The 21964-nt window shown below is 64.6% G+C and overlaps 1 protein-coding gene across 1 annotated transcript in view; it reads right to left on the reverse strand.

The window, feature by feature from the left end:
- The window catches only part of LOC136789220 (neurexin-2-like), an 84161-nt gene that overhangs the window by 40849 nt on the left and 21348 nt on the right, over positions 1–21964 (reverse strand). Inside the window, 10 exon segments of the mRNA XM_066989198.1 lie at positions 1200–1319; positions 4690–4716; positions 12390–12593; positions 15962–16222; positions 16225–16332; positions 18972–19058; positions 19061–19126; positions 19174–19288; positions 19291–19406; positions 19409–19457. Coding sequence (XP_066845299.1) covers positions 1200–1319; positions 4690–4716; positions 12390–12593; positions 15962–16222; positions 16225–16332; positions 18972–19058; positions 19061–19126; positions 19174–19288; positions 19291–19406; positions 19409–19457 — 1153 coding nt within the window.

A 21964-nucleotide genomic window follows, 5' to 3' on the forward strand; every position in this document is an offset into this window, starting at 1 on the left:
GTGACTTCAAGTCCCCGTGGGGCTCCACGTCCACGTGCCGTGGCCCCAAATCCCCATGGGGTTTCGTGTCCATGCCCCACGGCCCCAAGTCCCTGTGGAGCTCCACGGCCATACACCGTGTCCCCAAGTCCCCATGGGGCCTCATGGCCGTGTGTCACGGCCCCAAGTCCCCATGGGGTTTCGTGTCCGTGTGTCATCACCCATGGACCTGTGACCCCATGGATCAAGTCCCCGTGGGGCTCCACGTCCACGTGCCATGGCCCCAAATCCCCATGGGGTTTCGTGTCCTTGCCCCACAGCCCCAAGACCCCGTGGAGCTCCATGGCCATACACCGTGTCCCCAAGTCCCCGTGGGGCCTCGTGGCCGTGTGTCACGGCCCCAGATCCCCACGGGGTTTCGTGTCCATGTGCCGCGACCCCAAGTCCCCATTTGAGCTCCATGGCCATACACCGTGTCCCCAGGTCCCCAAGGGGCTTCGTGTCCACGTGTCATCACCCATGGACCTGTGACCCCATGGATCAAGTCCCCATGGGGCCTCGTGTCCATGTGCCATGACCCATAGACCTATGACCCCATGGTCCAAGTCCCCATGGAGCTCCACGGCCGTGTGTCATGGCCCCAGATCCCCACGGGGTTTCGTGTCCATGCGCCGTGACCCCAAGTCCCCGTGGAGCTCCATGGCCATACACCGTGTCCCCAAGTCCCCGTGGGGCCTCGTGGCCGTGTGCCATGGCCCCAAGTCCCCGTGGAGCCCCATGGCCGTGTGCCGTGACCCCAAGTCCCCGTGGAGCTCCACGGCCGTGTGCCATGGCCCCAAATCCCCGTGGGGCTGCGTGTCCCCGTGCCATGGCCCCATGGAGCTCCAGGACCCCCTCCCATGTCCCCATAAACTCCCCCACATCCCCATGTCCCCATAGACCCCCTCCCACATCCCTGTGGACCCCACAGTCCCCCTCCCATGTCCCCACAGACCCCCCATGACCCCAAAGACCCCCCCAATGTCCCCAAAGCCCCCCCCATCCCCATAGCCCCCCCCCCCAAGTCCCCAAAGACCCGAAGACCCCCTCCCACATTCCACAGACCCCCGTCCCCATAGACCCCCCCCCATCCCCACAGACCCCCCACCCCAGCCCCCCCCCGTCCCCATAGACCCCCCCCAACCCCCCCAAGCCCCCCCCAACCCCCCCAAGCCCCCTACCCTCGACGGTGACGTTGTCGACGGAGAGCTGGAGGCTGCGCCCGCGGCGCAGGACGCGCACGCTGTGCCACTCGTTGTCGTCCAGCCGCTGCCCCGCCACCAGCGTCTCGGGGCCCTTGCCTGCGCCAGGCCGTCAGCGCACGCCCGGGGCACGCCCGGGGCACGCTCGGGGCACGCTCGGGGCACACTCAGGGCACCCAACGTACACCCAGCGGGCGCCCGGGGCACCCAGCGCGCACCCAGGGCAACCAACGTACACCCAGTGGGCGCCCAACATGCAACCAGTGCACACTCGGCACGCCCAGGGCACACTCAGCACACTCAGGGCACACTCAGGGCACACTCAGGGCACACTCAGGGCACCCAGCACACACCCAGGGCACCCAACATACACCCAGGGCACACTCAGGGCACACTCAGGGCACACTCAGGGCACCCAGCACACACCCAGGGCACACTCAGGGCACCCAACGTACACCCAGCGGGCGCCCGGGGCACCCAGCACGCACCCAGGGCACCCAACGTACATCCAGTGGGCGCCCAACATGCAACCAGTGCACACTCGGCACACCCAGGGCACACCCAGTGCACACTCAGGGCACCCAGCACACACCCAGGGCACCCAACATACACCCAGGGCACACTCAGGGCACACTCAGGGCACACTCAGGGCACCCAGCACACACCCAGGGCACACTCAGGGCACCCAACGTACACCCAGCGGGCGCCCGGGGCACCCAGCACGCACCCAGGGCACCCAACGTACATCCAGTGGGCGCCCAACATGCAACCAGTGCACACTCGGCACGCCCAGGGCACACCCAGTGCACACTCAGGGCACCCAGCACACACCCAGGGCACCCAACATACACCCAGGGCACACTCAGGGCACACTCAGGGCACCCAGCGTACACCCAGCACGCACCCAGGGCACCCAACATGCACCCAGTGCACACTCGGCACACCCAGGGCACACTCGGCGCGCCCAGTGCACACCCAGTGCACACTCAGGGCACCCAGCACACACCCAGGGCACCCTATAAACACCCAGTGGGCACCCAGGGCACCCAGCGTGCACCCAGTGCACCCAACGTACATCCAGTGCGCACCCAACACGCACCCAGTGCACACTCGGCACATCCAGTGCACACCCAGGGCACACTCAGGGCACCCAGCACACACCCAGTGCACACTCAAGGCACGCTCGGGCACCCAACGTACACCCAGCGGGCGCCCAGGGCACACAACATACATCCAGTGCGCACCCAACACGCACCCAGTGCACAGTCGGCACACCCAGGGCACACTCGGCACACCCAGTGCACACCCAGTGCACACTCAGGGCACCCAGCACACACCCAGGGCACCCAACGTATGCCCAGTGCACACTCGGGGCACGCTCAGGGCACCCTACATACACCCAGTGAGCACCCAAGGCACCCAGCATGCACCCAAGGCACCCAACACGCACCCAGTGCACACTCGGCACACCCAAGGCACACTCAGTGCACACTCAGGGCACCCAGCACACACCCAGGGCACCCAACATACACCCAGTGCACACTCAGGGCACACTCAGGGCACCCAACGTACACCCGGTGGGCACCCAACATACATCCAGTGCACACCCAACACGCACCCAGTGCACTCTCGGCACACCCAGGGCACACTCAGGGCACCCAGCACACCCAACATACACCCAGTGTGCAGCCAGAGCACCCAGCATGCGCCCAACACACACCCAGTGCACACTCAGGGCACACTCAGGGCACCCAACGTACACCCAGTGGGCACCCAGGGCACCCAGTGTGTACCCGGGGCACACCCAGCACACACCCAATACACACTCTGCACACCCAGTGCACACCCAGCATGCCTGGGGCACACTCAGAGCACACTCGGGGCACACCCAGCACACACTCAGGGCACCCAACATACACCCAGTGGGCACCCAGAGCACCCAGCGTGCACCCAGTGCACACTCAGCACACGTCCAGTGCACCCAGTGCACCCCCAGCACACCCAACTCACACCCAGGGCACCCAATGCACACTCAGGGCACCCAGCACACACCCAGCGCACCCCGTACACACCCAGTACACCCAATGCACACCCAGCGCACACCCAGCGCACACCCAGCACCCACCGTGCACGCGCAGACACCAGAGCACCGTGCACAACCACACACCTAAAGCCCCGTGCACACTCACCCCCCCCCCCCAGCAAACACACTCAGCCCCGTGCACACCCGCACGCTCACAAGCGCTGCACACGAGCACACGGGGCGTGCACGTGCCTTGCACACGCTTGTGCCAGCCCAGCCATGGGGCACCAGCGTGTGCACCAGCCGGGGGACACGCGGGGGGGACACAGGAGGGGACACGGGGTGGGGAGGGGGAGCATGCAGAGAGGGTGGGGGTGCACACGCGTGTGCACGTGCACACGTGTGTGCGCACACATCCATGCACAGCTGCAGGACACGTGAACACACGTCCGCACGTCTGTGCACGGCCGTAACACTTGCACGCCTGTGCACAACCACAGGCCATACGTGTGCAACGTGTGTGCAAGGCTGCACACGCGTGTGCCCCCGCCCCAGGACACGCGATGGGGGCACGGGGGGGGGGGGGGGCGCCTGGGTCCTTGGGGACGGGGCCACCCTGGGGGGAGGGGGTCCTCGTGCAAGGGGACCACACTCACCTGCGTCCTCGCCGGGTCCGGGCGTGCGTGGCACACACGCGTGTCCCCTCCCCACACCACCCTCTGTGCACACGCGTGTGTCACTGGGACCCCCCCCGGCCGCTGCGCAGCCTTGCATGTGCGTAACACCAGCCCTTGCACACGCGCACGCCCCCAGGCCTTGCACACGTGTGCGCGTGGGCTTCTCACGCACGTGCCTCCCTCCTTGCACACGCCTGCGCATTTGCACGCCCCACACGCACCTCTTCTCGCACGACGGCGACAGCAGCGCCCCCCCCCACCCCCCCCACCGCACCCCTTGCACACGCGCGTGTCCCCAGTCCTTGCATGCGTGTGCAGTCCCCACACACACACACGTGTGCGTGTGCCCCCCCTTGCACAAACGCGTGCATTTACACCCCCTCTCCTTGCACCACGGCGACACACCACCCCTTGCACGCGCGCGTGCAACCCCCCTCCTTACCTGAATTCACACGGCGCCCCCCCCTACCCCCCCCCAGCCCGTCCCCACACGCGTGTGCACGGCCGGGACACACGCGTGTGTGCGGGGGGGGTTTCAGGAGACCTGGGGGGGCACCCAGGGGACCAAGGGGGCCCGGGGGGGGCAATCAAAGGGGGGGGGGAGCACCCAAAGGTGGGGGGGGGCACCCAAGGGGGGGAGCTGGGCACACAAGGGGGGGAGGGGGGCACACGAGGGTAGGGGGGGGGCACCCAGGGGTGGGGGGGGTGCACCCAGGGGTGGGGGGGGGACCCAGGCACCCCGGGGGGGGGCGGGGGGGGGCACACTTACTGGGGTGGCAGCCCACGCGCACGCAGTCTGGGGAGAGAAGAGAGCAGGATCAGGCCCTTCGCGCAGCCGCCGCCGGCGCCGGCCCCGGGGGACGAGCGGGGAGGGGGCCGGGGGGGGGCCGCGAGGTGCCGGGGGGGCGGGGGGGCGGGTAATGGGATTGGGATTGGGACGGCGGGATTGGGGTGGGGTGGGGTTAATGGGATTGGGGTGGGGTTAATGGGATTGGGGTGGGGATGATGGGATTGGGGTGGGGATAATGGGATTGGGGTGGGGATAATGGGATTGGGGTGGGATGGGGTTAATGGGATTAGGGTGGGGTTAATGGGATTGGAGGGGGATGGGATGGAGATAATGGGATTGGGATGGGGTTAATGGGATTGGGATTGGGACAGGGGGATTGGGGTGGGGATGATGGGATTGGGGTAGGATGGGGTTAATGGGATTGGGATGGGGTTAATGGGATTGGGGTGGGATTAATGGGATTGGGGTGGGGATAATGGGATTGGGGTGGGATGGGGTTAATGGGATTAGGGTGGGGTTAATGGGATTGGAGGGGGATGGGATGGAGATAATGGGATTGGGATGGGGTTAATGGGATTGGGATTGGGACAGGGGGATTGGGGTGGGGATGATGGGATTGGGGTAGGATGGGGTTAATGGGATTGGGATGGGGTTAATGGGATTGGGGTGGGATTAATGGGATTGGGGTGGGGATGATGGGATTGGGGTGGGATGGGGTTAATGGGATTAGGGTGGGGTTAATGGGATTGGAGGGGGATGGGATGGAGATAATGGGATTGGAATGGGGTTAATGGGATTGGGATTGGGACAGGGGGATTGGGGTGGGGATGATGGGATTGGGGTAGGATGGGGTTAATGGGATTGGGGTGGGATTAATGGGATTGGGGTGGGGATGATGGGATTGGGGTGGGGATGATGGGATTGGGGTGGGATGGGGTTAATGGGATTAGGGTGGGGTTAATGGGATTGGAGGGGGATGGGATGGAGATAATGGGATTGGAATGGGGTTAATGGGATTGGGATTGGGACAGGGGGATTGGGGTGGGGATGATGGGATTGGGGTAGGATGGGGTTAATGGGATTGGGATGGGGTTAATGGGATTGGGGTGGGATTAATGGGATTGGGGTGGGGATGATGGGATTGGGGTGGGATGGGGTTAATGGGATTAGGGTGGGGTTAATGGGATTGGAGGGGGATGGGATGGAGATAATGGGATTGGAATGGGGTTAATGGGATTGGGATTGGGACAGGGGGATTGGGGTGGGGATGATGGGATTGGGGTAGGATGGGGTTAATGGGATTGGGGTGGGATTAATGGGATTGGGGTGGGGATGATGGGATTGGGGTGGGGATGATGGGATTGGGGTAGGATGGGGTTAATGGGATTGGGGTGGGATTAATGGGATTGGGGTGGGGATGATGGGATTGGGATGGGGATAATGGGATTGGGGTGGGATGGGATGGAAATAATGGGATTGGGATGGGGTGGGGATAATGCAATTGGGATGGGGTTAATGGGATTGGGATGGGGATGATGGGATTGGGGTGGGATTGGATGGAGATAATGGGATTGGGATGGGGATAATGGGATTGGGGTGGGGATGATGGGATTGGGGTGGGGATGATGGGATTGGGATGGGATGGGGTTAATGGGATTGGGGTGGGGATGATGGGATTGGGATGGGGATAATGGGATTGGGATTGGGACGGCGGGATTGGGGTGGGGATGATGGGATAGGATGGGGTGGGGTTAATGGGATTGGGGTGGGATTGGATGGAGATAATGGGATTGGGGTAGGGATAATGGGATTGGGATGGGGATAATGGGATTGGGGTGGGATGGGGTTAATGGGATTGGGGTGGGATGGGATGGAAATATTGGGATTGGGATGGGGTGGGGATAATGGGATTGGGATTGGGATGGTGGGATTGGGGTGGGATGGGGTTAATGGGATTGGGGTGGGGATGACAGGATTGGGGTGGGATTGGAATAATGGGATTGGGGTGGGGTTAAAGGGATTGGGGTGGGGATGATGGGATTGGGATGGGGATAATGGGATTGGGATGGGGATAATGGGATTGGGATGGGAATATTGGGATTGGGATGGGATGGGGTTAATGGGATTGGGGTGGGGTTAATGGGATTGGGGTGGGGATGATGGGATTGGGGTGGATGGGATGGAAATAATGGGATTGGGATGGGGTGGGGATAATGGGATTGGGATGGGGTTAATGGGATTGGGATGGGGATGATGGGATTGGGGTGGGATTGGATGGAGATAATGGGATTGGGAAGGGGATAATGGGATTGGGGTGGGGATGATGGGATTGGGATGGGATGGGGTTAATGGAATTGGGGTGGGGATGATGGGATTGGGATGGGGATAATGGGATTGGGATTGGGACGGTGGGATTGGGGTGGGGATGATGGGATAGGATGGGGTGGGGTTAATGGGATTGGGGTGGGATTGGATGGAGATAATGGGATTGGGGTAGGGATAATGGGATTGGGATGGGGATAATGGGATTGGGATGGGATGGGGTTAATGGGATTGGGGTGGGATGGGATGGAAATATTGGGATTGGGATGGGGTGGGGATAATGGGATTGGGATTGGGATGGTGGGATTGGGGTGGGATGGGGTTAATGGGATTGGGGTGGGGATGACAGGATTGGGGTGGGATTGGAATAATGGGATTGGGGTGGGGTTAAAGGGATTGGGGTGGGGATGATGGGATTGGGATGGGGATAATGGGATTGGGGTGGGGTTAATGGGATTGGGATGGGATGGGATGGAAATAATGGGATTGGGATGGGGATGATGGGATTGGGGTGGGGATGATGGGATTGGGGTGGGATGGGTTAATGGGATTGGGGTGGGGATGATGGGATTGGGGTGGGGTTAATGGGATTGGGGTGGGGTTAATGGGATTGGGGTGGGGATGATGGGATTGGGGTGGGGTTAATGGGATTGGGATGAGGATGACGGGATTGGGATGGGGGGGTCGGGGGGGGGGGGGCTGAGGCACCTCGCGGCCGGGCGATCCCGGCCCCCTCGCAGGGCCCAGCCCGGGGGGAGGGGGCGCAGCTGATCCCGGGGGATCCCGGGGGGGGATCCGGGGGGATCGGGCGCCCCAGGGCTGGGCCCCCCCTCGTCAACCGCTGCGGGGCGGCGGGGGCAAGCGCGCCGGGACCGGGGGGGGGGGGGCCCCAAAACCATGGGGTGGGATCCCCAATCCCATGGGGGGTCCCCAATCCCATGGGGGGGGTCCCCAATCCCATGGGGGGTCCCCAATCCCATAGGGGCGGCCCCAATCCCACGGGGGGGTCCCCAGTCCCATAGCGGGGTCCCCGATCCCGTGGGGGGGGGCCAATCCCATAGGGGCGGCCCCAATCCTATGGGGGGGGTCCCCAATCCCATGGGGGGTCCCCAATCCCATGGGGGGGTCCCCGATCCCATGGGGGTCCCCAATCCCATAGGGGGGGGTCCCCAATCCCATAGGGGGGGGTCCTCAATCCCATGGGGGGTCCCCAATCCCATAGCGGGGTCCCCAATCCCATGGGGGGTTCCCAATCCCATAGGGGCGGCCCCAATCCTATGGGGGGGGTCCCCAATCCCATGGGGGGTCCCCGATCCCATGGGGGGGTCCCCAATCCCATGGGGGTCCCCAATCCCATAGGGGGGGGTCCCCAATCCCATAGGGGCAGCCCCAATCCTATGGGGGGGGGTCCCCAATCCCATAGCGGGGTCCCCGATCCCATGGGGGGTCCCCGATCCCATGGGGGGGGGTCCCCAATCCCATGGGAGGTCCCCAATCCTATGGGGGGGGTCCTCAATCCCATGGGGGGTCCCCGATCCCATGGGGGGGTCCCCAATCCCATGGGGGGTCCCCAATCCCATAGCGGGGTCCCCGATCCCATGGGGGGGTCCCCAATCCCATGGGGGGTCCCCAATCCCATAGCGGGGTCCCCAATCCCATGGGGGGTTCCCAATCCCATAGGGGCGGCCCCAATCCTATGGGGGGGGTCCCCAATCCCATGGGGGGTCCCCGATCCCATGGGGGGTCCCCAATCCCATGGGGGGGGGGTCCTTAATCCCATGGGGGATCCCCAATCCCATAGGGGCGGCCCCAATCCTATGGGGGGGGGGTCCCCAATCCCATGGGGGGTCCCCAATCCCATGGGGGGGTCCCCAATCCCATGGGGGGGGGGCAATCCCACGGGGGGGGTCCCCAATCCCATAGGAGGTCCCCGATCCCATGGGGGGGGGCCCAATCCCATGAGGGGGGCCCCGAACCCATAGTGGGGTCCTGAATCCCATAGGGGGGCCTCCGACCCCTTGGGGGGGTCCCCGATCCCACGGGGGGGGTCCCCAAACCCATGGGGGGGGGTCCCCAAACCCATGGGGGGGGGTCCCCAAACCCTCAGGGGGGGTCCCTGAGCCCACAGGGAACCCGCAGCCCCGTAGAGGGGGGGGCCCCATTTCTATGGGGCTCGGGGGGGGACCCCAATCCTGGGGGGGGGTCCCAGCCCCTTTAGGGGGGTCCCGGCCCCTCTGGGGGGGTCCCAGCCCCTTTGGGGGGGTCCCGGCGCTGTGCCCCGGGGGGGGGGGGGGCAGTGGGGGGGACACGAAGGCTCCAAACCCGCAGGGTGGGGAGGGGGGAGCGGGGTGGGGGGGGGGGGGGGGGGGGACACGCGATGGGGACGCGGGTGCCCGAGTCGGCCCCGGCGCCGTTTTGGGGGATTCGGGGCCGTTTTGGGGAGCCAGGGCGATTTTAGGGCCCCGGACACCATTTTGGGGTCCCAGGCACCATTTTGGGGTCCCAGGCATCATTTTGGGGTCCCAGGCATCATTTTGGGGTCCCAAGCACTGCTTTAGGGACAATCTGAGGGTTCTGGGGACAATCTGGGGGCTCTGGGCACTATTTTGGGGCCCACTTTGGCCTCTCGGGGACCATTTTAGGCCCCTCAGCGCTGTTTTGGGGACGATTTGGGGATATTAGGGACAATTTTGGGGTGCTGGGCACCATTTTGGGGCCCACATTGGCCTCTCGGGCACCATTTTAGGCCCCTATGCACTGATTTGGGGACAATTTGGGGACGTTTGGGACAATTTAGGGACGTTGGGGACCATTTGGGGCCCACTTTAGCCTCCTGGGCACTATTTCGGCTCCCTAAACTCTGCTTTGGGGACGATCTGGGGACGTTAGGGACAATTTTGGGGCGCCAGGCACCATTTTGGGGCCCACGTTGGCCTCTCAGGCACCATTTTGGCTCCCTAAGCACTGTTTTGGGACAATTTGAGGATGTTGGGGACAATTTGGGGCTGTTAGGGACAATTTTGGGGCATTAGGCACCATTTCGGGGCCCACTTCGGCCTCCCAGGAGCCATTTTGTTGCCTTGAGCACTGTTTTGGGGGACAATTTGGGGACATTGGTGGCGATTTAGGGACATTAGGGACAATTTTGGGGCATTAGGCACCATTTTGGGGCCCACTTCGGCCTCCCAGGAGCCATTTTGTTGCCTTGAGCACTGTTTTGGGGACAATTTGGGGACACTGGGGACAATTTGGGGCTGTTAGGGACACTTTTGGGGCACCGGGCACCATTTTGGGGCCCACTTTGTCCTACTGGGCACCACTTTGGCTCCCTAAGCACTGTTTTGGGGACAATTTGAGGATGTTGGGGACAATTTGGGGCTGTTAGGGACAATTTTGGGCATTAGGCACCATTTTGGGGCCCACTTCGGCCTCCCAGGAGCCATTTTGTTGCCTTGAGCACTGTTTTGGGGACAATTTGGGGACACTGGGGACAATTTGGGGACGTTAGGGACACTTTTGGGCACTGGGTACCATTTTGGGGCCCACTTCGTCCTCTCGGGTGCCACTTTGGCTCCCTAAGCACTGTTTTGGGGACAATTTGAGGATGTTGGGGACAATTTGGGGCTGTTAGGGACAATTTTGGGGCATTAGGCACCATTTTGGGGCCCACTTCGGCCTCCCAGGAGCCATTTTGTTGCCTTGAGCACTGTTTTGGGGACAATTTGGGGACACTGGGGACAATTTGGGGACGTTAGGGACACTTTTGGGGCACTGGGTACCATTTTGGGGCCCACTTCGTCCTCTCGGGTGCCACTTTGGCTCCCTAAGCACTGTTTTGGGGACAATTTGAGGATCTTGGGGACAATTTTGGGGCTGTTAGGGACAATTTGGGGGCATTAGGCACCATTTTGGGGCCCTCTTTGGCCTCCCAGGAGCCATTTTGTTGCCTTGAGCACTGCTTTGGGGACAATTTGGGGACATTGGGGGTGATCTAGGGACATTAGGGACAATTTTGGGGCATTAGGCACCATTTTGGGGCCCACTTTGTCCTCCTGGGCACCACTTTGGTTCCCTGAGCACTGTTTTGGGGACGATCTCGAGACGATTTGGGGACGCTGGGTTGACAATTCGGGGACATTAGGGACAATTTTGGGGCGCCAGGCACCATTTTGGGCCCACGTTGGCCTCTCGGGCACCATTTTGGCTCCCTAAGCACTGTTTTGGGGACAATTTGGGGACATTGGGGACAATTTGGGGACGTTAGGGACACTTTTGGGGCACTGGGTACCATTTTGGGGCCCACTTTGTCCTACTGGGCACCACTTTGGCTCCCTAAGCACTGTTTTGGGGACAATTTGAGGATGTTGGGGACAATTTGGGGCTGTTAGGGACAATTTTGGGGCATTAGGCACCATTTTGGGGCCCACTTCGGCCTCCCAGGAGCCATTTTGTTGCCTTGAGCACTGTTTTGGGGACAATTTGGGGACACTGGGGACAATTTGGGGACGTTAGGGACACTTTTGGGGCACTGGGTACCATTTTGGGGCCCACTTCGTCCTCTCGGGTGCCACTTTGGCTCCCTAAGCACTGTTTTGGGGACAATTTGAGGATCTTGGGGACAATTTTGGGGCTGTTAGGGACAATTTGGGGCATTAGGCACCATTTTGGGGCCCTCTTTGGCCTCCCAGGAGCCATTTTGTTGCCTTGAGCACTGCTTTGGGGACAATTTGGGGACATTGGGGTGATCTAGGGACATTAGGGACAATTTTGGGGCATTAGGCACCATTTTGGGGCCCACTTTGTCCTCCTGGGCACCACTTTGGTTCCCTGAGCACTGTTTTGGGGACGATCTCGAGACGATTTGGGGACGCTGGGTTGACAATTCGGGGACATTAGGGACAATTTTGGGGCACCAGGCACCATTTTGGGGCCCACGTTGGCCTCTCAGGCACCATTTTGGCTCCCTAAGCACTGTTTTGGGGACAATTTGGGGACATTGGGGACAATTTGGGGACGTTAGGGACACTTTTGGGGCACTGGGTACCATTTTGGGGCCCACTTCGTCCTCTCGGGTGCCACTTTGGCTCCCTAAGCAGTGTTTTGGGGACAATTTGAGGATGTTGGGACAATTTGGGGCTGTTAGGGACAATTTTGGGGCGCCAGGCACCATTTCGGGGCCCACTTCGGCCTCCCAGGAGCCATTTTGTTGCCTCGAGCACTGCTTTGGGGACAATCTGGGGGACATCGGGGGCGATTCAGGGACATCAGGGACGATTTCGGGGCGCCGGGCGCCGTTTCGGGTCCCGCTTCGTCCCCCCGGGGGGGGGGGGGGGGGGGCGCAGTTTTCGGGACCTCACCCAGGTTGACGGTGAGCTTGATGCGGCCGGCGTCGAGCTCGAGGCGCAGCGTGTCGGCCGAGTGCCGCGAGGTGGTGGCCAGCACGAGGCCGTAGGCGCGCGGGGACATGAAGCGCAGCGCCACGTCCTCCGCCTCCGTGTGCGCCGCCCCCGGCACCAGGATCTTCAGGTACATGCTGCCGTCGTAGCTCAGCACCGCCGCCTCTGCGGGGACGCGGGGGTTAATTTTTTTTGGGGGGGGGCACACCTCGGGGACCCCCCCCCCCCACCTCCAGCCCCAGGGGTCCCCCCCCCCCAAGGCCAAGTGTCCCCGTACCCAAATGTCTCTGTCCCCAAATGTCTCTGTCCCCAAATGGCCCCCTCCCCAAATGGCCCCCTCCCCAAACACCCCCCTCCCCAAAACTCCCCCTCCCCAAACGCCCCCTCCCCAAATAGCCCCCTCTCCAACCCCCTCCCAAATCTCCCTGTCCCCAAATGTCCCCCCTCCCCAAATGACCCTGTCCCCAAACCCCCCATCCCCAAATACCCCTCCCCAAACGCCCCCCCCAAATCTCCTCCTCCCTGAACACCCCCAGCCCTGAACCTCCACCCCAAATACCCTCTCCCCAAATACCCCCCCACCCCCAAATCCCCCATCACCAACCCCCCCCCCCAAATTCTTCCTCCCCCCCAAACCCACCGTTCTCGCAGCGGGCCCCCAGGTACCTGGTGCCCAAATGTCCCCCTCCCCAAATACCCCCTCCCCAAATACCCGCTCCCCAAATACCCGCTCCCCAAATACCCCCCTCCCCAAATACCCCCCCCCCAAATCCCCCATCCCCAACCCCCCCCCCCATAAATCCCCCCCCCAAACCCACCGTTCTCGCAGCGGGCCCCCAGGTAGCCGGTGCCCAAATGTCCCCCTCCCCAAATACCCCCTCCCCAAATACCCCCTCCCCAAATACCCCCTCCCCAAACACCCCCCCAAATCCCCCCCCAACCCCACCGTTCTCGCAGCGGGCCCCCAGGTACCTGGTGCCCAAATACCCCCTCCCCAAATACCCCCTACCCAAAACCCCCCCATCCCCAAACACCCCCCCCCCCAAATCCCCCCCCAAACCCACCGTTCTCGCAGCGGGCCCCCAGGTAGCCGGTGCCCAAATGTCCCCCTCCCCAAATACCCCCTCCCCAAATACCCCCTCCCCAAATACCCCCTCCCCAAACACCCCCCCAAATCCCCCCCCAACCCCACCGTTCTCGCAGCGGGCCCCCAGGTACCTGGTGCCCAAATACCCCCTCCCCAAATACCCCCTCCCCAAACCCCCCATCCCCAAACACCCCCCCCCAAGTCCCCCCCCCCCCCAAATCCCCCCCAAACCCACCGTTCTCGCAGCGGGCCCCCAGGTAGCCGGTGCCCAAATACCCCCTCCCCAAATACCCCCTCCCCAAATACCCCCTCCCCAAATACCCCCATCCCCAAACACCCCCCCCCCAAATCCCCCATCCCCAACCCCCCCCCCCAAATCCCCCCCCCCCCCAACCCACCGTTCTCGCAGCGGGCCCCCAGGTAGCCGGTGCCCAAATGTCCCCCTCCCCAAATACCCCCTCCCCAAATACCCGCTCCCCAAATACCCCCTCCCCAAATACCCGCTCCCCAAATACCCGCTCCCCAAATACCCCCATCCCCAAACACCCGCTCCCCAAATACCCGCTCCCCAAATACCCCCTCCCCAAATACCCGCTCCCCAAATACCCGCTCCCCAAATACCCCCATCCCCAAACACCCCCCCCAATTCCCCATCCCCAAACCCCCCCAAATCCCCCCCCCCCCAAAACCCACCGTTCTCGCAGCGGGCCCCCAAATACCCCTCCCCAAATACCCCCTCCCCAAATACCCCCTCCCCAAATACCCCCTCCCCAAACACCCCCCAAATCCCCCCCCAACCCCACCGTTCTCGCAGCGGGCCCCCAGGTACCTGGTGCCCAAATACCCCCTCCCCAAATACCCCCTACCCAAACCCCCCCATCCCCAAACACCCCCCCCCCCCAAATCCCCCCCCCCCAAACCCACCGTTCTCGCAGCGGGCCCCCAGGTAGCCGGTGCCCAAATGTCCCCCTCCCCAAATACCCCCTCCCCAAACCCCCCATCCCCAAACACCCCCCCCAAGTCCCCCCCCCCCCCCCCCCCCCCCCCCAAACCCACCGTTCTCGCAGCGGGCCCCCAGGTAGCCGGTGCCCAAATGTCCCCCTCCCCAAATACCCCCTCCCCAAATACCCCCTCCCCAAACACCCCCATCCCCAAACACCCGCTCCCCAAATACCCGCTCCCCAAATACCCGCTCCCCAAATACCCCCTCCCCAAATACCCGCTCCCCAAATGTCCCGCTCCCCAAATACCCCCTCCCCAAATACCCGCTCCCCAAATACCCGCTCCCCAAATACCCCCTCCCCAAATACCCGCTCCCCAAATACCCCCATCCCCAAACACCCGCTCCCCAAATACCCGCTCCCCAAATACCCGCTCCCCAAATACCCCCTCCCCAAATACCCGCTCCCCAAATACCCGCTCCCCAAATACCCCCTCCCCAAATACCCGCTCCCCAAATACCCGCTCCCCAAATACCCCCTCCCCAAATACCCGCTCCCCAAATACCCCCTCCCCAAATACCCGCTCCCCAAATACCCGCTCCCCAAATACCCCCATCCCCAAACACCCCCCCCCAATTCCCCATCCCCAAACCCCCCCCCCAAATCCCCCCCCCCAAAACCCACCGTTCTCGCAGCGGGCCCCCAAATACCCCCTCCCCAAATACCCCCTCCCCAAATACCCCCTCCCCAAATACCCCCTCCCCAAATACCCCCATCCCCAAACACCCCCCCCCCCCAAATCCCCCATCCCCAACCCCCCCCCCCCCCAAATCTCCCCCCCCCCAAAACCCACCGTTCTCGCAGCGGGCCCCCAAATACCCCCTCCCCAAATACCCCTCCCCAAATACCCCCTCCCCAAATACCCCCTCCCCAAATCCCCCCATCCCCAAACCCCCCCCCCAAATCCCCCCCCCCCAAATCCAACCCCCCCCCCAAACCCGCCGTTCTCGCAGCGGGCCCCCAAATACCCCCTCCCCAAATACCCCCTCCCCAAATACCCCCTCCCCAAATACCCCCTCCCCAAATACCCCCATCCCCAAACACCCCCTCCCCAAACACCCCCCCCCCCAAATCCCCCATCCCCAACCCCCCCCCCAAATCCGCCCCCCCCCAAACCCACCGTTCTCGCAGCGGGCCCCCAGGTACCCGGTGCCCAAACGTCCCCCTCCCCAAATACCCCCTCCCCAAATACCCCCTCCCCAAATACCCCCTCCCCAAATACCCCTCCCCAAACACCCCCCCCCCCAAATCCCCCATCCCCAACCCCCCCCCCCCAAATCCGCCCCCCCCAAACCCACCGTTCTCGCAGCGGGCCCCCAGGTACCCGGTGCCCAAATGTCCCCCTCCCCAAATACCCCCATCCCCAACTCCCCCCACCCCAACCCCCCCCCCAAGACCCCTCCCCCCAAGTCCCCCCCCCCCCCCCAAATCCCCCCCAAACCCACCGTTCTCGCAGCGGGCCCCCAGGTAGCCGGTGCCCAGGCAGTCGCAGACGAAGCGGTTCCAGCCCTCGCGACAGACCCCCCCGTGGCGACAGGGCCCCGAGGCGCAGTGCCGGGGGGTCCCGGCTGCAGAGGGGGCCACCCCCGCCGCCCCCTGCTCCGTGGCCAGGCGCCGCACGTCGCGGCTGCGCCCGTCCACGAAGAGGTCGCGGAGGCAGCCGACGAAGCCGTAGCGGAGGAAGGCCGTCCACACCTCGGCGGGGGGGGCAGCCCCTCCGGGAGCCCCCCCACGTAGAGCTGCGAGTCCAGGTCCAGCACCTCGCTCTCGCCGCTGGCCACGAACGGGGTGCTGCGGCTGTTCACCGACACCGAGCCTGGGGGGGCAAGGGGGGTTATATTGGGGGGGGGCACGTGGGGGTCATATTGGGGGGTCATATTGGGGGGCACCCTTTGGAGGCCACGAACGGGGTGCTGCGGCTGTTCACCGACACCGAGCCTGGGGGGGCAAGGGGGGTTATATTTGGGGGGGTCATATTTGGGGGGCACATGGGGGGTCATATGGGGGCACATGGGGGAGGGCACATGGGGTCATATGGGGGTCATGTGGGGGGGCACATGGGGGCACATGGGGAGGTCATATTGGGGAGGGTCATATTGGGGGGCACATGGGGGGTCATATGGGGGGTATATGGGGGTGGGGGGGGTGGGGGGCACCCTTTGGAGGCCACGAACGGGGTGCTGCGGCTGTTCACCGACACTGAGCCTGGGGGGCAAGGGGGGGGTCGTATTGGGGGGTCATATTTGGGGGGCACATGGGGGGGCACATGGGGGGCACATATGGGAGGGGGTCATATTTGGGGGGCACATGGGAGGGTCATATGGGGGGGCACATGGGGGAGGGCACATGGGGGGAGGGCACATGGGGGGGTCATATTGGGGAGGGTCATATTGGGGGGGCACATGGGGGGGTCATATGGGGGGTCATATTGGGGGGTCATATAGAGGGGGGCACATGGGGGGGGGTTATATGGGGGTCATATGGGGGTCATATTGGGAGAGGGCACATGGGGGGAGGGCACATGGGGGGGTCATATTGGGGGGTCATATTGGGGGGCACCCTTTGGAGGCCACGAACGGGGTGCTGCGGCTGTTCACCGACACCGAGCCTGGGGGGGCAAGGGGGGAGTTATATTTGGGGGGGGGCACGGGGGGTCATATTGGGGGGTCATATTGGGGGGGTACATGGGGGGCACATGGGGGGTCATATGGGGGGTCATATTGGGGGGGGTCATATAGAGGGGGGCACATGGGGGGTCATATGGGGGGGGGCACATGGGGGAGGGCACATGGGGGAGGGCACATGGGGGTCATATTGGGGAGGGTCATATTGGGGGGGGCACATGGGGGGGTCATATGGGGGGTATATGGGGGTGGGGGGGGGTGGGGGGGCACCCTTTGGAGGCCACGAACGGGGTGCTGCGGCTGTTCACCGACACTGAGCCTGGGGGGGCAAGGGGGGTCGTATTGGGGGGGGTCATATTTGGGGGGCACATGGGGGGGGCACATGGGGGGCACATATGGGAGGGGTCATATTTGGGGGGGCACATGGGAGGGTCATATGGGGGCACATGGGGGAGGGCACATGGGGGGAGGGCACATGGGGGGGTCATATTGGGGAGGGTCATATTGGGGGGGCACATGGGGGTCATATGGGGGTCATATTGGGGGTCATATAGAGGGGGGCACATGGGGGGGGTTATATGGGGGGTCATATGGGGGTCATATTGGGAGAGGGCACATGGGGGGAGGGCACATGGGGGGGTCATATTGGGGGGGGTCATATTGGGGGGCACCCTTTGGAGGCCACGAACGGGGTGCTGCGGCTGTTCACCGACACCGAGCCTGGGGGGCAAGGGGGAGTTATATTTGGGGGGGGGGGCACGGGGGGGTCATATTGGGGGGGTCATATTGGGGGGTACATGGGGGGGCACATGGGGGGGTCATATGGGGGGGTCATATTGGGGGGGGTCATATAGAGGGGGGCACATGGGGGGGTCATATGGGGGGGGCACATGGGGGAGGGCACATGGGGGGGTCATATGGGGGGGTATATGGGGGTGGGGGGGGTGGGGGGGGCACCCTTTGGAGGCCACGAACGGGGTGCTGCGGCTGTTCACCGACACCGAGCCGGGGGGGGCAAGGGGGGTTCATGTGGTGGGGTCATATGGGGGGGGCACATGGGGGGGCAAATGGGGTCGGGGGGCATGCCAAGGGTCGTGGGGGTCACATCAGGGTCGGGGGGGGGGGGGCACATGGGGTTGGGGGGGTACATTGGGATGGGGGGGTCATGGGGGGCACAGAGGGGTGGGGGGGGGGCGGGTGGGGGTCGTGGGGGGGGATGGCGGGGTCGTGGGGGGCACATTGGGGTGGGGGGGGGGCACACTGGGGTGGGGGGGGTGTCCCCTGACCCCCCGGGGACCCCTCACCGCACACACCCCCACGCACAGACGTTCTTTGCACACTCGCCCCCCTCAACCACAACCCCTCCGCGCGCCCCCCCGACGCACAAACACCCCTTGCACAAACACCCCTTTTTGCACACCCCCTGCTCACCCCCACCCATTTTTCACCCCCCCATACCCCTCTCCTTGCACGCCCCCTCACCCCCTCACCCCCATACCCCCCATGCCCCCCCTTGCACACCCCCTTGCACACCCACCTTGCCGCCCATCCCACTGCACATCCACGTGCCACCCCCTCACCCCCCATACCCCCCTCCTTGCACGCCCCCTCACCCCCCATACCCCCCATATCCCCCCTTGCACACCCCCTTACCCCCCTCACCCCCATAACCCCCTCCTTGCACACCCCCTATATCCCCCCTTGCACGCCCCCTTGCACACCCACCTTGCCGCCCATCCCACTGCACGTCCACGTGGCACCCCCTCACCCCCATACCTTGCACGCCCCCTCACCCCCCATACCCCCCTCGCACACCCCCTCGCACGCCCACCTCGCCGCCCGTCCCGCTGCACGTCCACGTGGCACCACTCGCCGTCGGTCACCTTGCGCCCGCTGGCGCGCACCTTGATGCCCCCGAGCCCATGTCCAGCAGCAGGTAGAGGTGCCCGTCCAGCAGCTCCAGCGCGAAGTAATCGGGGCGCTGCGGGGGACCCCGGGGTGCTGGGAGGGACCCCCGGGGTGCTGGGAGGGATCCCCGGGGTGCTGGGGGTGACCCCCGGGGTGCTGGGGGCCCTGCCCGAAGAGCAGGAGCCCGTTGGGCTCGGTGGTGCGGAAGTCGAAGGAGACGGAGCCGGCGCGGGCGGCGCGGGGGCGCGGGGCAGGGCCACGAAGGCCCCCGGCAGGGTGAAGGTGACGGGGTCGGGGGCGGCCACGGGCTCGCAGCGGAAGAGGAGGGCGCCGTGCAGCGCCACGCGCGCGTCCCCTCCTGCGCCAGGCGCGACAGCTCCAGCTTGAAGTCGTTGTTCTTGTACACCACCTGCGGGGCCGCCGCCGCCGCCATCAGGGCCCCCCCAGCGTGCTGCGGCCACGTTGGCCCCGTGGCCCCATGGCCCTGTGGTCCTATGGCCCCATAGCCCCGTGTCCCCGTGGTCCCATTGCCCTGTATCCCCCAGTCCCATGGCCCCGTGTCCCCATGGTCCCACAACCCAGTGTCCCTGTGGTCCCACGGCCCATGTCCCCGTGGCCCCATAGCCCCATGTCCCCGTGGTCCCACAACCCCGTGTCCCCGTGGTCCCATGGCCCTGTGGCCCCATGGCCCCGTGTCCTCATGGTCCCATTGCCCCATGTCCCCATGTCCCCATAGCCCTGTGTCCCTGTGGCCCCATTGCCCTGTGGTCCCGTGGCCCCATTGCCCCGTGGTCCCATGGCCCCCTGTCCCCGTAGTGCCATGGCCCCATGGTCCCATAGCCCCGTGGTCCCATCACCCTGTGGTCCCCAAGGTCCCGTGGCCCCGTGGCCCCATTGCCTCGTGTCTCCGTAGTCCCATTGCCCCATGTCCCTGCAGTGCCATGGCCCCATGTCCCCGTGGTCCCATGGCCCTGTGGTCCCGTGTCCCCATTGCCCCGTGTCCCCATGGTCCCATCACCCTGTGGTCCCCATGGTCCCATGGCCCTGTGGTCCTGTGGCCCCATAGCCCCGTGTCCCCGTGGTCCCATGTCCCTGTGGTCCCATGGTCCCATTGCCCTGTGGTCCCATGGCCCCATAGCCCCGTGTCCCCATGGTCCCATGGCCTCGTGTCCCCGTGGCCCCATTGCCCCATGTCCCCATGGTCCCATGGCCCCGTGTCCCCATAGTGCCGTGGCCCTGTGTCCCCGTGGTCCCATAGCCCTGTGGTCTCGTGTCCCCATTGCCCCGTGGCCCCGTGGTCCCATAGCCCCCATGGCCCCATTGCCCTGTGGTCCCATGGCCTTGTGTCCCCATGGTCCCATGGCCCTGTGGCCCCATAGCCCCATGTCCCCGTGGCCCCATAGCCCCGTGTCCCCATGGTCCCATTGCCCCATGGCCCCATGGCCCCATTGCCCCATGTCCCCATGGTCCCATTGCCCCGTGGTCCCATGGTCCCATTGCCCCGTGGTCCCGTGGCCCCATAGCCCTGTGTCCCCGTGGTCCCATGTCCCCATGGTCCCATAGCCCTGTGTCCCCGTGGTGCTGTGCGCCCATGGCCTCGTGTCCCTGTGGCCCCGTTGCCCCATGGCCCCGTAGTCCCATAGCCCCGTGTCCCCATGGTCCCATGGCCCTGTGGTCTCGTGTCCCCATAGCCCCATGTCCCCGTGTCCCCGTGGTGCTGTGCACCCATGGTCTCGTGGCCCTGTGGCCCTGTGGCCCCGTTGCCCCATGGCCCCGTGGTCCCATTGCCCCGTGTCCCCGTGGTCCCACAGCCCTATATCCCCATGTCCCCGTGGCCCCATGGCCCCCCGTCCCTGTGGTCCCGTATCCCAGTGGCCCTGTGGTCCCATTGCCCCGTGTCCTCATGTCCCCGTGTCCGCGTGGTCCCATTGTCCCGTGTCCCTGTGGTCCCGTCACCCCATGTCCCCAGCGCCCCCCATGTCCCCAAGTGCCCCCCATGTCCCCATGTCCCCCCCATGTCCCCACGTGCCCTACATGTCCCCATGTCCCTGTGCCCCCCATGTCCTTGTGCCCCCCCACGTCCCCAAGTGCCCTACATGTCCCTATGTCCCCCTGTCCCTTGCCATGTCCCCATGTCCCCAATGTCCCCCCCATGTCTCCAATGTCCCCCATGTCCTTGTGCCCCCCCATGTCCCTACATCCCCATGTCCCCCCCATGTCCCCAATGTCCCCCATGTCCCCATGACCCCCATGTGCCCCCCATGTCCTTGTGCCCCCCATGTCCCAATGTCCCCCCCATGTTCCCCGTGACCCCATGTCTCACTGTGTCCCCCATGGCCCCAAGTGCCCTGCGTGTCCCCATGTCCCCTCCATGTCCCCAGTGCCCCCCAAGTCCCCATGTGCCCTACATCTCCCTATGTCCCCATGTCCCCCCCATGTCCCCATGTCCCCCCCATGTCCACAATGTCCCCCCTGTCCTTGTGCCCCCCCGTCCCCAAGTGCCCTACATGTCCCCACGTCCCCCTTCTGTCCCCATGTCCCCCCCATATCCCCAGTGCCCCCCATGTCCTTGTGCCCCCCCATGTCCCTACGTCCCCATGTCCCCCCCATGTCCCCAGTGCCCCCATGTCCTTGTGCCCCCCCATGTCCCTACGTCCCCATGTCCCCCCCATGTCCCCAATGTCCCCCATGTCCTTGTGCCCCCCCGTCCCCAAGTGCCCTACATGTCCCTATGTCCCCCTGTCCCTTGCCATGTCCCCATGTCCCCCCATGTCCCCAGTGCCCCCCGTGTCCTTGTGCCCCCCCATGTCCCCATGTGCCCTATATGCCCCCCATGTCCCCATGTCCCCCCCATGTCCTTGTGCCCCCCATGTCCCTATGTCCCCAGTGTCCCCCCATGTCCCCAGTGCCCCCCAT

Source organism: Anser cygnoides, unplaced genomic scaffold (genome assembly GCF_040182565.1).
Source record: "Anser cygnoides isolate HZ-2024a breed goose unplaced genomic scaffold, Taihu_goose_T2T_genome scaffold_43_1, whole genome shotgun sequence".
Lineage (NCBI taxonomy): Eukaryota > Metazoa > Chordata > Aves > Anseriformes > Anatidae > Anser > Anser cygnoides.